Source organism: Zingiber officinale, chromosome 7A (assembly GCF_018446385.1).
Source record: "Zingiber officinale cultivar Zhangliang chromosome 7A, Zo_v1.1, whole genome shotgun sequence".
Lineage (NCBI taxonomy): Eukaryota > Viridiplantae > Streptophyta > Magnoliopsida > Zingiberales > Zingiberaceae > Zingiber > Zingiber officinale.
Window position 1 is genome coordinate 43806702 of NC_055998.1, and position 18270 is coordinate 43824971.

General features: G+C 40.6%; 1 protein-coding gene across 1 annotated transcript; it reads right to left on the reverse strand.

The window, feature by feature from the left end:
- Positions 1-297: 297 nt before the first annotated feature.
- On the reverse strand, positions 298-2957 carry LOC122000091 (auxin-responsive protein IAA17-like). The gene is made up of 6 exons (XM_042554634.1): positions 2897-2957; positions 2326-2792; positions 1345-1574; positions 942-1083; positions 711-772; positions 298-516 (listed from the first exon to the last, which is right to left on the reverse strand). Exons 2-6 carry the CDS (start codon positions 2784-2786, stop codon positions 479-481), a joined length of 933 nt encoding a protein of 310 aa, XP_042410568.1. The 5' UTR covers positions 2787-2792; positions 2897-2957; the 3' UTR covers positions 298-478.
- Between the last annotated feature and the right edge of the window lie 15313 nt (positions 2958-18270).

The following is an 18270-nucleotide window of genomic DNA, read 5'->3' on the forward strand; positions in this document are numbered from 1 at the left end:
TAGAACAGTAAGGTCATAGCAAAATATAGTAATACACAAAGTTACAGACATCTGGAGATGTTTTAAAATACATCTTTTACATCAATGTTTCAAAGGGAAGGAATGATAAAAGCAAATATGGAGATTCCAATTTTTTTCTTTCCAGATCACTGGCATCCATCAGATGGCTGATTCAGATGTCCAAATGGAACCATAGACTGAGTTTCGAATAGTAAATAATGGCTAATCAGTCGCAAACAACAATCCAAGCATTTATATTACAATTACAAGGGAAACTCGCAGAAACTCAAGCAAGCATAGTCCAACAAACTTAGGTCCTGACTTAAGCATCGGAATGTAGTAACAAGCCTAAATAGTCCATTCAGAATAGCAAGCCACAAAGCATAAGCTATATAAAACAATTGATAACTAAACCCTTTCAACTTCCATTCTCAAATACACTTACAGCTATCTGATTATTGTGTCCATGATAATGTGTCTATTTCAGGTTCTTGCATTTCTCCAGGGCCCTTGGGGCTACAGAAACAATCATAGTTTTGTTAGTCTTGAGGTTGCATGGAAAATGTGAGCAAAAGCAAGCAACTTAATTGTGGCACAATAAACTCAAACTTCATTTAAGGACACACTAAAACATGGAATGAAGGGATGCTTCTTTACATATCAGATCGAAAATCCAGAAAATGAAATGTGAAGGAAAGGATTTTACTGACCAAGTCCAATAGCATCTGAACCTTTCATGATCCTCAACCTCCTGCATGAGTTTGTGAACATCCTGAAATATTTCATTTAATTAGCAGAAAAGAATGTGAATGGAAGTTTCAGGGACAACAAATAATTCATGACCAGAAAGACAAATTGATTACATTACGTCCAAATAGAAATATACAGAATTAATGAAACAGAAAACACATGAACTATGAAAAGCAAATAAGGTTACTTACGCCCATGGCACATCACCGACAAGCATCCAGTCTCCATCCTTGTCTTCATAAGTAATGACATACTCAGAACCATTCAGGAGATCCATCAAATGATTCTCAGATAACTCCTCTCTGCCTGGTATTCCATGAGAATCACACCGACCTGAATTCGAATGGAAAGGAGTCAATCATATGCACCATATTAAGTTTCAGCGAAATTAATTTGATTTGGATAGACAGGCTTCCATCCATGATTTAATTTATTTTCTCATGGGAAAAAATTGAATTAAGGTTTTGATATTTGTTAAAATGAGTATTGTTGCAAATAATGGCATAAAGAAACATATATCTGAACAAAAAACATTCTTCGTTATTTTCTATTTCATTTAAAAAAAACAAATAATAAGGAATAATTAAATCTCACCAATTGTGAAGCCGCTGAACATTTTCTCAAGTGCTGATGAAAGTTCCTTATAGTTTTTGTATATTTTGAGATCAACTTTCCTCAGATAAGGAGCTCCATCCATGCTAACCTTCACATAAAGACACCCTTGCCCTTGTATTCCATCAGCATCATCTTTAACCTTAGATGGATTTGTAATCATAGTATTCTTCCGATAACTACGGATTGGTGGCCAACCAACCACCTGTGCTCTGCCATATGCATGCCCGTTACATGTTCAATGTTCTAACTTCTTTCAGCATAACAGAAACAAACTAAAAATCCCATCTACATAATTAATTACATCTGTATCGTACATGATCAATTAAGTAGAAGATAATTTGGCAGTAGGTCTATGGAAAAATTATGCATCTCATGTCTGTTCCAAAGTGTTATGGTTTACAATTGAACATAAAGTAATTGATTAAATTACTTTATGATTTCAGTATCAAAACACTCGAGTCTAGAAACCCAGAAGTAGACAAAACTTGAATACATATGTTAACGTCCAAGGGAAGATCTTAGTCTCTCAAAAGCATACATAATATTTTACATAAAGTAATTGATTAAATTCCTTGCTTAGTAATGTCATTTCATGGATACAAAGATCCTGGCGCCGAGAAAAAAATCGATTCTTCCTATTAAATGAATGGCAGAGTTTATACCATTGCAAACCCTTGTTGAACCACAAACCACCAAACGGATGTCACCCAGATTCTACGTTTGTGCACCCAAAAAAGACTCTATTTTCACCGAATGTAAGGAAGAAGGGGAAAAACAGCGAAGAGCAAACAAGAAAAAGAAAAAAATCAGTGAAACGGCGAGGGAAATTATAACAAATTCGATTAAAAGATCCAAGCTATGCCAAAAGGGGGAAAAAAGAAACAAAAAACAGAAACCAGAACGCATGAAGATTTATGAATCTATGAAAGAAAAATCTAGGATCATTTTTATCACACTTACTTCGCTGCAGGAGCTACCGGACTATCATTCCCAACAGAACCACAGCCCTTCGGGGTGACCTTCCGCTCCTGCCCAGCCGCTTTCACCACTAGGTCCTTCCCCACATTCCCTTGCCCAGAAAGCTGCCCTGCACTGCCATCGGACACAACCTCCCCTCTCCCCGAAAACAAGCCGCCACCTTTTACCGAGTTCACTTCAGATCCGCCACCTTCGGCGGCAAATCCCCACGTCCCGCCCCCATCGTTGGCGTCGGAGAACCCCCTCTTGGCACCGGAGACGAAGCTCTTGGGGAGCAAATCCAGGGTGAGCCCGATCTTCTCCACGCGGTGGGGTGACTCCGACCCAGGCAGCCCCAACCTGAGTTCCGTGGCCTTGAGGTTCAGAACCCCTCCCTCGACTCCGCCGGCAGAGGAGTTCCGCTCCGACAGACCTATGTAATCATGCTCCACCGTCGACGACATCAACCTCTACATAGAGAACAGGAGATCATCAAACTGCTGAAGATTCAAAGGTAGTCGAACAAACAATCGCAAAGGGCAGAGGAGTAAAAACAAAAAAAAAATGGAGACACCTTTGCGTCTGGTTTTGCTGATCGTTAGCAGCTTCCTCTTCCTCCTACATTAGACACTTTGGGCTTATCATTAGCCCATATCCATCGGAGAGGGAGGCGACGACGACCGACAAGAGATCAAGGGACGACGCCTTCTCGGAACCTATCTGCATCTTGGCGGATCGAGCGGTGAATCGGAAGCACAGATCTCCGATCTCTGTTTCTGTCTGCTTCGAATTGGGAGAATAAAGGAGGTCGAGATTGGGTCGGCGATGGGAGGGGAGGAGAAGATAGAGGCGGAGAAGGTGAGTCGCTCGAAGACGGCTCTCTCTCTCTGCCTCCCGTGGACGACATCATATAGGGTTAGGTTAGAGGGAAGAGTTGAAAATTTTAGTTAAGTATTGGTGGGAAAATTATCATAGACATCATATTTTAAAAATCGATGTTAAAATCGGTGTCTATTAACGGAAAAACGGACGCTTATAGACATCGCCTAAAAAACTGATGTCTATGAGCGAAAATCTGCGCTCATAGACACCGGTTTTTGGAAAAACCGGTGTAAAATACTCAAAGACATCGGTTTTTGCTTAAAACCGTTGTTGTTCCACTGATGTCTATGAGGGTTTTTGTTGTAGTGCAGCTACTTGGAATGATAGTTGCTACAACTTTGTGGCAGCTAACTCAACGGTTAGCTGCTACAACATTGTAGCAACTACTTGGAATGATATATGCTACAACTCTGTAGCAGCTACTTAAAATGATAGCTGCTACAACGGTGTAGCAGCTACTGTCATGGTAGAATATACATTATATGCATGGAAGGAATCAAGGCCTGACGGTTGGTTATCCTTGTCTTTATTGTCTGTCTTATCTTTCATAGGTTTTGATAAGTTGTACTATTTGTAATTTGATGACTTATTTTTATGGTATTAGAAAGACACTCTGGTTTGACTTGTCTTTGTCAAGAGTTAATGATGTTAGAACTCATTTTCCTATAAATCATCTATCAACCTAACTCGCTCTTTCACGCTACCTAACCCTTCGTTCTCTTATGCATTGGGTTCATTGTTAGGCCTGTTCAACCGGTCGGTTAACCGGTTTATCGGTTTATCGATTCCGGTTAATTCTAGAGTTCTAGACCTTTGATGAAATAACAAAACAAACAAAAAGACCATTAATTAAAAGGCTTAATATAGAAATTTTCTCATGTTTTCGACTAAATGTGGTGGATTGATATCTAGTTCAAACTGTTACATTACTCTTACCTACTTAATAGATATTGCTACACGTATTCTACTTGGTTCTTTGAAGATACAACCTGAAGAAAGCTACCAATTCCAACAAATTGCCAATTTTTAATGTATGAGAAGGGTATTCTGCCGAATGGCTGCAACTATGTCTCAAGTCTCATTCTATCGACACACAATTTATTTTTTCAGATTAATTGATCATCATTTGGAAAAAAACATGTATCCACTTCATCGTTAGTTGGCAAGTGTAAAGAGAGGGGGGGGGGGGGGGAGAGAGAGAGAGAGAGCGCAATTAATGGGATAGCAAGTTGAAGCACACTAAATCAGTAGATTGTAAATAAAGGAATTAGGAACCACTAAGCTTGGATCATAATTGAGCAATGCAATTGTTAATTCCAAGAGCTAATTACTCTGTTTCTTGAGGAGGATGGCATTTAGATACATACATGTCGTCCATGAATTTGATGGCGGTGAGGACGCTGGTGATGAGGAGGTGGTGGACGTTGAAGGAGTCGAGGGCAACGGCTCGACGGCTGCCGGCGAAACTGTCGAGGTATATGTACGAGACGACGTAGCAGGAGGGGTTGCAGCAGGTGTAGCGGAAGATGCGCACCAGGTAGTGGCGCACTGAGATGGACGGCTTCCGCACGCCCTAGAAGGCCGGCGGAGCTTGTTGGCCATCGGAGGCAGCGTCATTGCGCTCCACCAGCCGCAGGAGGACGGCTGAGAGGACGGAGACGACGACTGGAATGGCGAGCCATTCGTCGGCAACCGGTTGCTTTGCCATGGCAGGAGATCTCGCTCCCGTTAACTCTTTGCAGATCAGGTGGTGGCGGCGGTTGGACATATTGGAGACGTAGACATGTCCAAAAATTTATTTATATAAAAACTTTCAAGATGGGACCAAGTTTATTTATACTTTTAGAGAGGTATGTGCTTTAACAAAATTTATCCAGAAGATTGTGAAAGATTGTGAAGAGTTCTACAGGTTGAGCTCGAGTCCATTGAAAGGTATATGAAAGAATTTTGAAGCACCATTTGGTCAGATACTCAGATTTCATTTTATAGACTAGATTCATTTACCATGGAATTTGTAATCCATGGCTCGTATTAAAACCAAGTCAACTGGTTGGTGCCTAGTTTTACCGGTTTACCGGTTAAACCGGTAAAAAAAAAATCCAAAATCGGGAATCAACCGGTAAATCGGTAAAAATCGGTTAACCGGAACCGATTAAAACCGATTAACCGGTTAACCGGTAAACCGAAACCAGTAAGCTACCGGTTCTGATCCAATTTTCAGTTTGTCAGTTTTTTTGCACAACCCTATTTATTGTAGCTGTTCAAGGAACATGTCTTGCTTTAGCAGGAAGATGAAACCCACTCTAGGTGTTGTTAAAGAACCTCTTATCGAAGAGGATTCAAGCTCTGCGTCTTCTTCCTTTGAAAGACAATCTCTATCAATAAACTCATCTGCTTCTTGATTTGTATTATCCATTCTTCTTCTATTATATATATCTTTCTTTCCTTGAATTTATGAATTTTATAAAATAATCCTAACAGGTATCTCAGTCTAGCCATGGAACATCATGTTGTTTGTGGCTATATTAAGTTTCTCACAGAACAACAGAACCAGGCGAGGAATGAGTTGGAAGCTACCCATTTCTGAGAGAAGAAGAACCAAACTGAACTTGTGCAATTGCGACGATAACTGTCCCAAGTTAATGGAGCATTAGAGGATGCTATATATCAAATGAATGAGTGATATATCATTCTTTGTGAAGTTCAGCCTAACATCTCTCTACCGATGCTGCCCTTTACGAGAGAAAAAAAATCAAACTGAATTTGTCCAAGTGTGACGATAGCTATCCTAAGTTAATGTAGCATTAGAGAATACTATAAATCAAATGATTATAACATTAGAGTTTGTAATAACTTTTTGGCTTAAGATCTTGTTTGTCTTATGTTATTATCTTTGTTTAGAATATTAATATTATTCTATTCATGTATATCAAACCCAACTATAGTCTCTAAGTCTTTCTTCGTTTACACTCAACAAGATGTTACTATGTCAATCTTAGTTTTTTATTTAGATCAATTAAATGAGTTTCTGCACGTTATATCAGTTAATGTATAAATAGTTAGAAGCTACTATACGTTGTAGCAACTACTGTAGCACCTTGTAGTAGCTAGTTGTCAGAAGTTGCTATAACGTGTAGCAACTTCTCAAGAGTAGCTGCTACATTGTGTAGCAATTACGATGGATTAGCTGCTATACATTATAGTAGCTACTCCAGAGACGTGTGCTACCACCGTGTAGTAGTTACTGTGGATTAGCTGCTACACATTGTAGCAGCTACTCCAGAGACCTGTGCTACCACAACGTGTAGCAGTTGCTACAGATTTGCTGCTACATATTGTAGCAGCTACTCCAGAGATATGAGATGTTACAAGCTGTAGTAGTTACTGGTGATGCAACTAACAAGCCCTACTCTCTATTAATAATTCAATGGTCAACTATATATTTTAAAAATAATAAATTTATAGAGACACATCAATTAATTAATGGTGACCTACCACATCTGGTCCATTGATCTGAAACATCCATAGAATGACCACTCATAGCTGTCATTTGTCATAAATCATGACACAAAAAGAATTCAAAAACCTACTTTGTCAAAAGGCCAACTGTGGATGCGTGAATACAACTATTCCCAGATTGAATAGTAAGTGCCTCTGTTTTCCTATATAACAGAGGTAGCCAGACTCATTTCATGACATCCAAAGATAAATGAGTAGCTTATAAATGGATTGGCGACATTTTCTCGACACCATCTTCATCATTTCTTTCATGACATCTAGTCTAAATCTTCAAGTGTTTCTTGCTCTGAAAGCGGGAATGAGAAAGCGACCATGTTGCCTTCCACGGTCTAGTATAAGCTTCCAAATTCGTAAAGGAATATCTTTAATGCGAAAATAATTGTCTAGCCCCGATCAACATACGTGCATGAGGTTAGGCTGCTCATGGAGTGGTCTAAATTCTATACAAAATCCTATGTTCACGACAAAGAGCCTCAGGAATGCACTAAGGAATCCTCATGGAATAACCATAGGATTCTCGCCTCGATGAACTTTTCCCATCCTCGACCAAATGATGTGAGGAAAATGGAAAATAATAAGAGACCAATGTGAGCGGTCATGGGGGTTCAGAACACTGTAATAACTATGTTCAATATTATACTTACGATGTAAGGGAAATGTAATATTTGATTGACAATATTATACTTACAATATAATCTCAGCCATATTGACAATAAATGTATTATTCGAATTTTATTTCTTAGATATGTTGTGATATGATGATGTGGTAAATTAAAGTAAACTCATGAGTCATTATCAAACTCATGAACAAGGAACATGAGGTCCACGTTGTAGTAGCTAGAGTGTGGTGGCTGCTACACTCATGTAGCAACTGATGGGGTTGATGAAATTTAATTATAATTAAGTTGATGTTGTAGTAGTTATAGGTCGGTAACTGCTACAACATAAGACTTCATGTTATAGTAGCTATCTATTCGTAGCTGTTACAACATAGAGAGAGACATTATATAAGACATCTTAGATTATTAATAGAATAATAGTGTAGAAATTGGAGTAGAATGAGAAATTCTACCAATCCTCATTATTTTAGGAAAAAGGTGACAATTTAAATAAATCTTACCTTATCTAAAAGATCAAAAGAGGAAGCCTTAAGAATAGAAAAGAAACAAAAACGTTTGTGAATGTTCTATTATAATAGTTAATTTCTCATTATAGGCAAGGGAGCATATACATACATCGCTCTACATACAAAATGCCACTTTTTTGGATATTATAATATCGACAGTATGACAGAAGTTTTTCAAACCGATCTATAATAACCAACAAGGTTGTTAAATTCATCTGTATTAACTAATAACCACTCGCCAACACATTGTAACCTTAGCTTCATAATTCAACAATCATGTTGTTAGAACCTGCAACAACAAAGATAATTATAAGCTGAAATTTATCAAGATCCAATAATAAAGTGAGCTTCTCCAACGTGTAGCAGCTTCTCAAGAGTAGCTGCTTCACTCTGTAGTAGTTAGTACGGATTAGCTGCTACAAATTGTAGCAGCTTCTGAAGATTAGCTACTACACTCTATAGAAGTTAGTGTGGATTAGCTACTACATATTGTAACAGCTATTTTAGAGATGTGATCTGCTACAAAGTGTAGAAATCTACTGCCGATGCAACTAACAAGCTATAATATCTATTAATAATTCAATGGTCACTTATATAATTTGAAATTATATAATTTATAGAGACCCTCAGACCCATTAATTAATAATTGAAAAAAAAGAGGGATGGTGATGGAAGCAAGTTTAATTGAAAAATTAATTTGTTATACAAAAAGTTAGGTTTTATGTAATACATCTCAGATTATTAATGGAATAACAACGTAAGGTTTAGAGTAGAAGGAAAACCATCCATAATAAGTAATAATCGCTTACCGAGAGTTTGGAAAACCTAGCCTCATAACTCAAAGGACAAGTTGTTAGAACCTACAATAACAAAGATAATTATACACTGAAATTTATCTAGGTTGAGTATTAAAGTGAAATAAAACTTAGAAAGTACCAGCTATAGATGCCAAATCTTCTTCATATTATTCGTTTTCGTTGATATTATCTTTCTCTATAGCAGTTGATATGACAATTGACTTGTCATCAACTTTACTATTAATGGATCAAAATCATTGACTCGGAATAAAATTATACTACAAATGCATAATTAATGGACGCATGCCTATTACGCAACCGCAAGTGCAGGGTTTCATCGTCAGTAATAAAAAGATATCGTATTCATAGGGTCTGTTGATCAAGCACTAGTTAACTTCGCATGGTGAATTATCTAGACAAACGTAAGATTGGTGAGAAAAGAGAGTAAGAGAAAGAGAAGAGGGAAGAGAGAGAATGGATCTTGAGAGGGGTTGAGCTAAGAGGATGGAGGATGATAGATTCTAGGATTTCGGTTTCCTTGTGATGCTAGGCGATGTTACATAGATTGCTTACTTCCTATCCTTTATGTTTATGCTCTTGTAGGAAGTTAGATTCATTACTGACTCTCCCCTATAGTAGATAAGCTGGCATGATCTCCTACTCCATGTCCTATGCTACTAGATGGAAGTGATTCCTATGAAGTCCGTTAGCAGGGCAGTCCTATTATGATGCCCATCAGTCATACAAAATAGAAACACACTAACACACAATTACATAGAAATAGAAATAGTGATTATGCCTGATCCCCTACTTCCTTGTGGAGATTTGCTTCTCCTTTCAAGGTAATACCCTAGACGTCTGTTAGTGGGGCGGCCCTGTCACGACACCACTCAGTCATACGATCTAGGATATCCCTCCTACGAGATTAACAATTATACACAACCATTTGATAAAATATGCAAAGATATATATACAAGCTCCACACACACACTTCATCAAACATAAACAAGGCATTAACAAGTCATTGAATAGAAACATGACAAATCCACATAGTTTTACATCTCCATCACATCACATATACTTTCTACATCCTAGATCTGGAGATCTACTCCATTGCAAAGGAAGAACAACCCCAAAACATAAAGTAAAGCATACTTACAACCCTAGATGTGAGAAGAAGGGGAAGAAGAGATGCTTGTCGATATTTCCGATGTCTTGGGGATGCCTCCTTGCTCCAGAGATGGAAGGATCGTCAAGGGATGGAGGTGAATGAAGCTCTAAGATTTCCCCCTAAGGGGAGAACCCTTCTCCAAGGAGAGAGACGAAGTCCCAAACCCAAGATGAGTCAAAGAATGAGGTTCTTGACCCTTTTATACCTCCTCCAAACTGCCTAGAAAAACCAGGATTACAAGGGTCTGGTAAACCAGAATTTTCATCCATTAAATCAGATTTTCTCATGATTTACCCTAAACCAAAGTTGTATCTCTTGAAATTATCTATAATTTGATACTTGGATCGATCCATGACTCTAACCAAGCCGAAAGTTATGGTAGTTAAAAATTTGGTTTGCAGTCTGGGCGGAGGTCTAGATGAACCTGCGGTTGGGAGGCACGACCATGCCATTTAGCATAGGTATACAATGCTATCTCTCTGTTGGGTCTGAAGCAAAGTTATAGACCTTGAAGTTATCTATGTTTCAGTATAAAGAACATCCCAAAACTCCAACCGAGCATAAAGTTATGGCCGTTTTACGATCGGTCTACAATCTGCCCAGAATTCAGCACAACTCTATTTTGGCATGGCACGACTCCATGTTCTTCATCACATGGCCGTGTGGAATCCACACAGCCTCAACCAACTTCCTCATGGGTTGAGTCACACAGTCGTGGCCTTCTTCTTCTCTGCCAAAGTCACACGGTCGTGTGGATTCACACGGCCGTGGCCTTCCTCGCCTTTGGAAAGTTGGCACGGCCGTGTGGGTCACATGACCGTGGTCTTCTTTATCTCTGAAACATTAACAAGGCCACGGGGAAGTTGACACGGCCGTGTGGCTCACACGTCGTGGCTTGATTTGCCTCTGGTGGGGGAGCACGACCGTGTGGGTTACACGACCTTGGCTTGATTTCTTCCAAAGTTGTTCTCGTGTGCGTTTTCGCTCCATTTTTGCTCCAAACAGCGTCCTGCCAATAAAAATAAGCAAAGAGCAGATTTCTGAACAGAATATAATGGAAGTATGATATTATAATGAAATAGGGTGTAATAAACATAGATTATGCTCATGAAATATAAGTAGATATGCGTCAAGACATGCATAAAAGTGTATATAACCTACGCACATCAATACCCTTGCCGCAATAATGGACAGTTGTGCTTGTCGTGTGACATACCTCAGTGACCGGGCCCACGATATAGCCTGGACTTTGAGGTTGATGTCTCTTTTGAAGATTTCAATCTTTTCTCACAACCCTTTGCCTTTACTAAAGAAGGATCAACAATAGAGGGGGCCCCATCGATGTATTTCTTCCTTTGACTTTGATTGCCATATTTTCTGCTAATGTTCATCTATTGAATTTTACTATATATACAATTGAATTGTTCATCCAAGAAGTTTGTCCCCTCATCAGTCAAAGATGCATCATCGATCACTACTGAAGCTTTATAAGACAACCTCGAGTGTCTTGCCATCAATTTCGCATCTGGACTGCCAATGAAAGTTTGCTCACCAAAAGCATAAATTGCCCTAACCTTGGCATTTCTTGTCCATCTGCTGAGTATGTACTTATCAGGCAGTAGAAGCACTTGGTTGAAATGGAAAAAGCTAACATATACCTACATGGAATGCCCTCGAACTCAAATTTTTTACAACTACAGGATATGTACTCTGTATGTTTATCATGCGTGAGGACCCTTGGTTTTGCAGATGAACCACATTGAAAATTCATGACATGATAACCCACTAAATCACCATCTATATATATATGCTTGTTGCACATAATAATCATGACTCACACTCACTTCACTTTGAAAATCCAACCATTTCCTTTTTGTGTACACCTTAACCATTTAAGTTTCCAGAGACCAGTTTGCTTTAATCTTTGGCTGCTCGATCATATCAATATGGTCGACAACTAACTTAGTGTGTCTTTGTTGTCACAATGCCCTACTGAAGCGCGTGATAAAATCCATCAATGAGTTCTTATTTGATACATACTTCTTAAAAAATGAATGTGAGCTTTCAGATCACTAACTACTTGACATTTCAGCAGAAAAAATATGAGTAAAATATAATGGGACCCACCTTTGTCATAATTCATACATCAATGATAACCAATCATTTTTCTCCAAGCTAGATAACTTGATAACTTCTTTCCATGACTTCTCAAATTCATCAAGGGTTGAGAAGTTCACAATGATATCCTTTATGGTGTGATAATAGTTGTGAAAAGTCAAAGGGGTAATTTATCTAGAAATTCATTGAGTATGTGCCATAAACAATATCGATGCACTATTTGAGGAAAAACCTGGGCAATGACCTTAGTCAACGTTGGATCCTAATCAGTGATGATCATGGTGTTGGAACCCCAAGGTGTTTTGATGTGATCAAACAAGATAAGTTAGGTCCTGCGTTGTCTAACCCTTGTGTCTAAGTGTGCAGGAGCTTAGGAACACAGGAAGTCGAGAAAAAGATGCCGCTAGCGAGGACGACACGGGAGAGAGCCGACAGGCTCGGTGCATCCGAGGAACGAGGTGACCGTGGAAGAGTACACCGGTGGACGAGAAGAACGTGTGTGGCGTTCGAGGGACGAGAAACCGAGAAGGAAGGCTGCTCGAGGAGAAGACCGGAACTTGGGTTCGGGTGAGCCCTATTCCGGATGGCCGAGATCACCCAAGCTAGCAGAGCTGGAGCGAAAGACCCGGACCGAGACGAGCTGAACCGGTGCAAAGGTCTCGGATCGAGAAAGGCCAACTTTGTTGACTTTCCTAGTCCGGTCGCCCGGACCAGTTCGGGGCGTCCGGACCAATCTGAGGCGCCCGGAACCATTCCGGGCGCCCGAACTCGGATTTTGACCAAGATCACGTCAAACGCAATCTGATCGTTGGGGGATACAATTTTATCCCCCCCAGGGCACCTAAAACCCCTTCGGGGTGCCCCGACTAGTGCTATAAATATAGCACTGATCTGCACAGTTAAAATAACTCACTTGTAATAAGTTTTCTCTGTGCTTTCATTTCTATTCTTTTTATTTGTGCTGTCAATGCTGTAAAGAGGCTACTCCGCTCAAAGGAGATCATCAGATAGTGTGCTTACTTTCCTTGGATTATGTAACACCCAAAAATTCTCAAAGTAATTTTAGAAATATTCTATTATTTTTATGAAATTTTAGGATATTTTTATAGAATTATTAGAGTAGCGGAAGTAGCAAAAATAAATAGAAACGTAAAATAGCCTAAGCGGGAATTGAACCCACAACATATGGACCCAGTGTCTTATAGACAAGTCTAGTAACCAGGAGGCCCCAGCAGGGGTGTGCTGAAAGATGAGGGAAACAGTTATATTTAAGGTTTAGTTGGCCGAATAAACCACTTAATATAAATAGGAAAAAAATTAAGTGAGGAGTTATTAGTTTTCATCGAAAGCTTTTCCTCTCCTCACCCTAATTCCGCCGAACCTCTCTTCTTCCAAACCTCACGGCACCTCAACCTTAAAGGAACCTAGGGTTTCATCCCAAGGGCTATAGGAGCACCTTCCGGCGACAACTCCGGCACGAGAACGCTCCTCTCCGAGAGAAGAGCACGTAGACGCGAGGAGATCGACGAAGGGATCTCCTCCACCGGAAATCTAGCGATCAGATCGTAAGGAAATCTAGCGCAGGATGTAAGAAACCCCTCACATGCAGTATAAGTAGCTATTCGTCTGTTTTATGCATTAGTTTAGTCGTATGCAGATTTTCAGTACGTAGGGTGTGTTCTAGTGCACACCAAGTGTTTGATAAAATGTTTAGCTCAGTAAAATGCTGCGGTAGGCATTTTAACAATTCAGTAAATGCAGTAGAAGGATTTAAAAATAGCATACTTAGCCTTGCTACAACTTATATGGGACTACGGTCTAATGGGTGGGCTCCCACAGTCGCCTCTAGGTTCAGATAACCTAGCTCTAGGTTCAGATAACCTAGAAATAACAAGATAGTACCTAACATAAGAACATTGAACCTAGTTATGTTCTAGCTCTAGGTACCTAGCTATAGCAAGATAAGAACATCTTGCTGATCCCACAGTCAGCTACTATAACGTAGAGCGACGTTAGGGACATAGTTAGGGATCAGCAAGATAAGAACATCTAGCCGACGTTAGGTTCAATGCTATAACATGCGCGCATAGTTAGGGATCAGCATTGAACCTGCAGCTTCCAAGTAAGAACATCTCTCACTTTATTTATGTTTGTTTGCTTTCATGTTATAGAACTAAAGCATGTTTATGTATGATAGTACCTAACGTGATAACAATAGTTATGCAATATGCTCCTATTAGTTATGTATGCCCTCTATTTCTTTGGAAAATGGTACGAGGACGCCCAGCTAGAAAGACACCAGCTACTGAGTCCCAGCATGAGGTAGGCAGCTCAGTGCCTCTTCCAGACCTTACAGCAGTAGTGACTCAGTTATAGAAGCAGCTAGCTGAACAGCAACAGGAGATAGCCACCCTAAGGGCTAACCAGCAGAACACTCCCACTATCACTCCAGAGCCTAACCTAGCAACCCCAGTAGTGATAGAGGTTCCACCAGTCCAACCTGCAGCACCAGTAGCCCCAGCAGCAGGGGCAAAGAGAGAAGCCTATCTGATCCAGTGGTAGAAAATCAAGCCAGAGAATTTCTTAGGCACTAGTGAACCATGGGATGCTGAAGCCTGGTTCAAAACACTGGAGAGTACGATGGAGCTTCTGGACTGGCCAGAGTTTGAAAAGGGAAATGCGCCTCATTCTGCTTGACAGGAGATGCACGTATGTGGTGGGAGAGAATTAAAACGAAGCACCCAGTGAACCAGATGACATGGGCTGACTTCGAGAGGGAATTCTTTGAAGAGTTCTTTCATATACGGGTCACAAACCGCCACTACGACGAGTTCACTGAATTTTGCCAGGGCAACCTTTCAGTTGAGGAAGCCGTGAAGAAATTAAATAGACTGGCCCGTTTATGCCCTGAACTAGTCAACACTGAAAGAGAACGAGTTCGGTTGATGCTCAAAATGCTAAGGCCGGAGATAGCAATGAATGTGGCCAGCGGCGTTCATAGGCCGCAAACTACAGAAGAATTAGTGAGCAGTGCTCTGGCCACCGAACATTACCAGAACAACATCAAGCAGCAGAAGCAAGCCTTTTTAGAGTCTAATGGCCAAGGAGGCTCAGGTACTCAGAAGCACCAGGGCCACAACTCTAACTTGAAAGGGAACTCCAGCCACAAACGTAAGCCAGGGAGCTACCCAAAAGGAGGACCAGCTAGTAAACAGCCTAGCTATCCCAAGTGCTCTACTTGTGGGAAATTCCATCCCGGAATTTGTCGCAAGGGCACACGAGGATACTTCGAATGTGGCCAAGAAGGGCATATGGCTAAGCAATGCCCGAACAAGACCAGTCTTCCTCCACCACAACTGATTCAGTACGGAGACAAACCAGCCCAGTTACATCAGATGCAGGTTGCTATAGATGGTCCACACATCAGTCAAGGCAGACTAGAAGCCCCCTCAGCCTTGACGAACACGAGGATCTACTCACTCACCAGAGAAGACGTAGCGAATGCCTCGACAGTTGTTACAGGTCAGATTAGTATTTTACAGCAAAGCGTAACTGTCTTATTCGATACTGGGGCAACCCATTCTTATATATCCAGGGCATTCGCCGAAAAGCTGGCAATACCTCCAGATGTACTCAATGGTCAGTTTTTGATGACGCTACCTTCGGGAGAAATTATGGCATCCACGCATTGGCTCCGAGCAGTGCCTGTCATTATAGCAGACAGAGAGCTTTTTGGTGATCTGATAGTATTAGATATGGCCAACTACGACGTCATCTTGGGAATGGACTTTTTGATGAAGTACGGTGCCTCCATTGAGTGCCGTAAACAGAAAATTATATTCCAACTCGAAGCAGGAGTGCAGTTTGGGTACATCGGAGAACCAAAGAGGAAGGCCAAGAAGTTTCTCTCAGCTCTGAAAGCACAGAAACTACTGGATTCGGGATGTACGGGATTCCTAGCACATGTAGTTAGTGCCAGCCAGGACAAGGACCAAAAGTTAGAGGAGGTCCGAGTTGTATGTGACTACCCAGCAGTCTTTGTCACACCCCGGAGGAGTCCTTGTCCGAAGAAATTTCGGCAGCATCTCCCCTGTACGGCAGACAATCTGAAACTTTCTACAATCACCATATACCTCAGCCACATGCGGCTGGAATAATAGCAATAATAAAACAATCACCACGCAATTAATATCAATTTCAGCCTCTGGCTGACACAACCACGCAGTTTAATAGTAAACAAATAGAACAGTAATACGATGACTCGAAAACAACCCTACTCAACTACACTCGTAAAGCTCAAATCCGATTTTTCCTACTCCACTACACTCATAAAACACAAATTCGACAAGCTCACCTCTTCTGCCATCCAGGCAGGCATGGAGTAAAACATATCCAAATCATACCAAAATCCATCAACGATAAGAATCCATACAAGATCCATAAGTAAAACATTACAAGACCAAGACATAGTTTGATAGAGAAAACTAAAATAACAACTCGTGATCAGCAGAGGACTAGCACTACGTGCAATGGGGACTAGCGACTGGAACTGCTCCGGACAGCCTCAACCTGAAAATATCAACGGAGGAGGGTGTGAGTCCAACACTCAGCAGGTACAACTGATATGCATAATAAAGTAAATAACAGACAACACTAATCATGCGTACAGTCTCCTGAATACGAGAAGAATAAATGCAACTGAAATAAAATCAGGAGAAAACTGTACTAACTAGGACCAAGGTATAAAGGTAATAGGGTCGTCAAACCGAGGGTGTCATAATCCTGTATGCATGTCAATCATATGCATCCATATAAATGCAGCAAGTAAATGCAGCAAACACAAACAATAAATGCATCATGCATATGATGCCAATGACATGGTCACCCCTGACGCCAGTCAACCACCTCACACAGAATGGTGAGTCCGAGTGGGTAGGGCTGTGACAACCGTGCACTCTGACATCACTACCCCTGATGAGTGACCGAGTGGACGGGATGCTGTCGGAGTACACATATACTCCTACCCCGAAATAATAAATGGGGGAGCACAATGCTCTCATCTCCCGACACACGATGATGAGGAGGACTCTCTGCCGGCTACCACGCTGAGTCACACTACCCATGAGCGGACCAACGGAGCCAAACAAAGTCCAACTGCCTGCCGGCTACAACGCTGCTACACTAAACCAATGGAGTCAAACAGAGCGGAACTGTCTGCCGGCTACCGCGTTGAGTCACCAGACCAACGGAGCCAAACAGCAGAACTGCCACACACCTGTCTGATATACCACTAATCCATGAGTGGTGGTGTGTACAGATACATGTAACTGGCGATGCGCTCAACAATAATGGAGCAGACAATCGCACAGCATGCAATTATGCAAGATGATGCATGACACTAAACATGGCAATATCACGAATAGCATAGTATGCTCTATACATAAGTATAAAATGTGTACTACAAGATAATGAATCAAATGGAAGGTACACAAATAGATAGGTTATCAAATAAACCCTAGGTCCTGAACATAATGTATCATATGGTTGGGTCACTACCTAAAGCATGTATGATCAGGTAAATAATAACATGCAGTGCATAATAAGTAAACAAGCAAACATGTAACAGATCATGTAGTGACCAACCGAAACAAATGGAAAACACAATCATGCTATATGTTAAACACATTATTATGCATATCAAAAGACATAAGTCAAAGTACCCGCCTCCAATAGAAAAGGATCGTATCCAAAACAGATCCCCCGTCAAGACATCGTCTCGAATCAATATCCTGTAATAAATCGTACAGTTTAGCTAATTTTAATTATAACTAAAATAGCTAAACCAAACTATTTTTCTTCAAGAACCCTAATTAAATTGAACTCAAAAATCAATTAGGATTAGCTCCATTAACCCTAACCATTCTACTATTTGATTTCATTAAAACCAACACATGAATCCAAGTTAACAATTATTGCTAAGTCAACTAGGAATCCTCTACAACGAAGATCAATTCCTACACTATACCTCAACCACAGTCACTGTGGCTCAATAGCAAGGATCGTTGCTGCTGAAGTTTTAAAGCTTTGCTGCTAAAATCCACCGCACAGATTCTGTCCAGAACAGGATCAAGAACAAAACAACTCTTAGTTGGGAACGATTTACACTGTTCGGATCAAGAACAGAAGATGCAAAATCGACATCCCATACTTACCTCAACCGTGACCTAAATCCATCGCAAGAAAGGAATGATCAAGAACAGAGGAGAAGATCCAAGCTCTGATATGGAAATACTATAAGAAATGATCCGAGATCTTCCTCCTAGTCCAGAACAGGA

Bases quoted from the DNA above. Each gene is read 5' to 3' on its own strand.
- LOC122000091 (XM_042554634.1), bottom strand. From the start codon at position 2,786: ATGTCGTCGACGGTGGAGCATGATTACATAGGTCTGTCGGAGCGGAAC. The intron at 1,084-1,344 runs GTGAGATTTAAT...ATTCGAATTCAG, and splicing joins GTTCAGCGGCTTCACAATTG to GTCGGTGTGATTCTCATGGA. The intron at 517-710 runs GTCAGTAAAATC...TTGTTTCTGTAG, and splicing joins TTCAGATGCTATTGGACTTG to CCCCAAGGGCCCTGGAGAAA.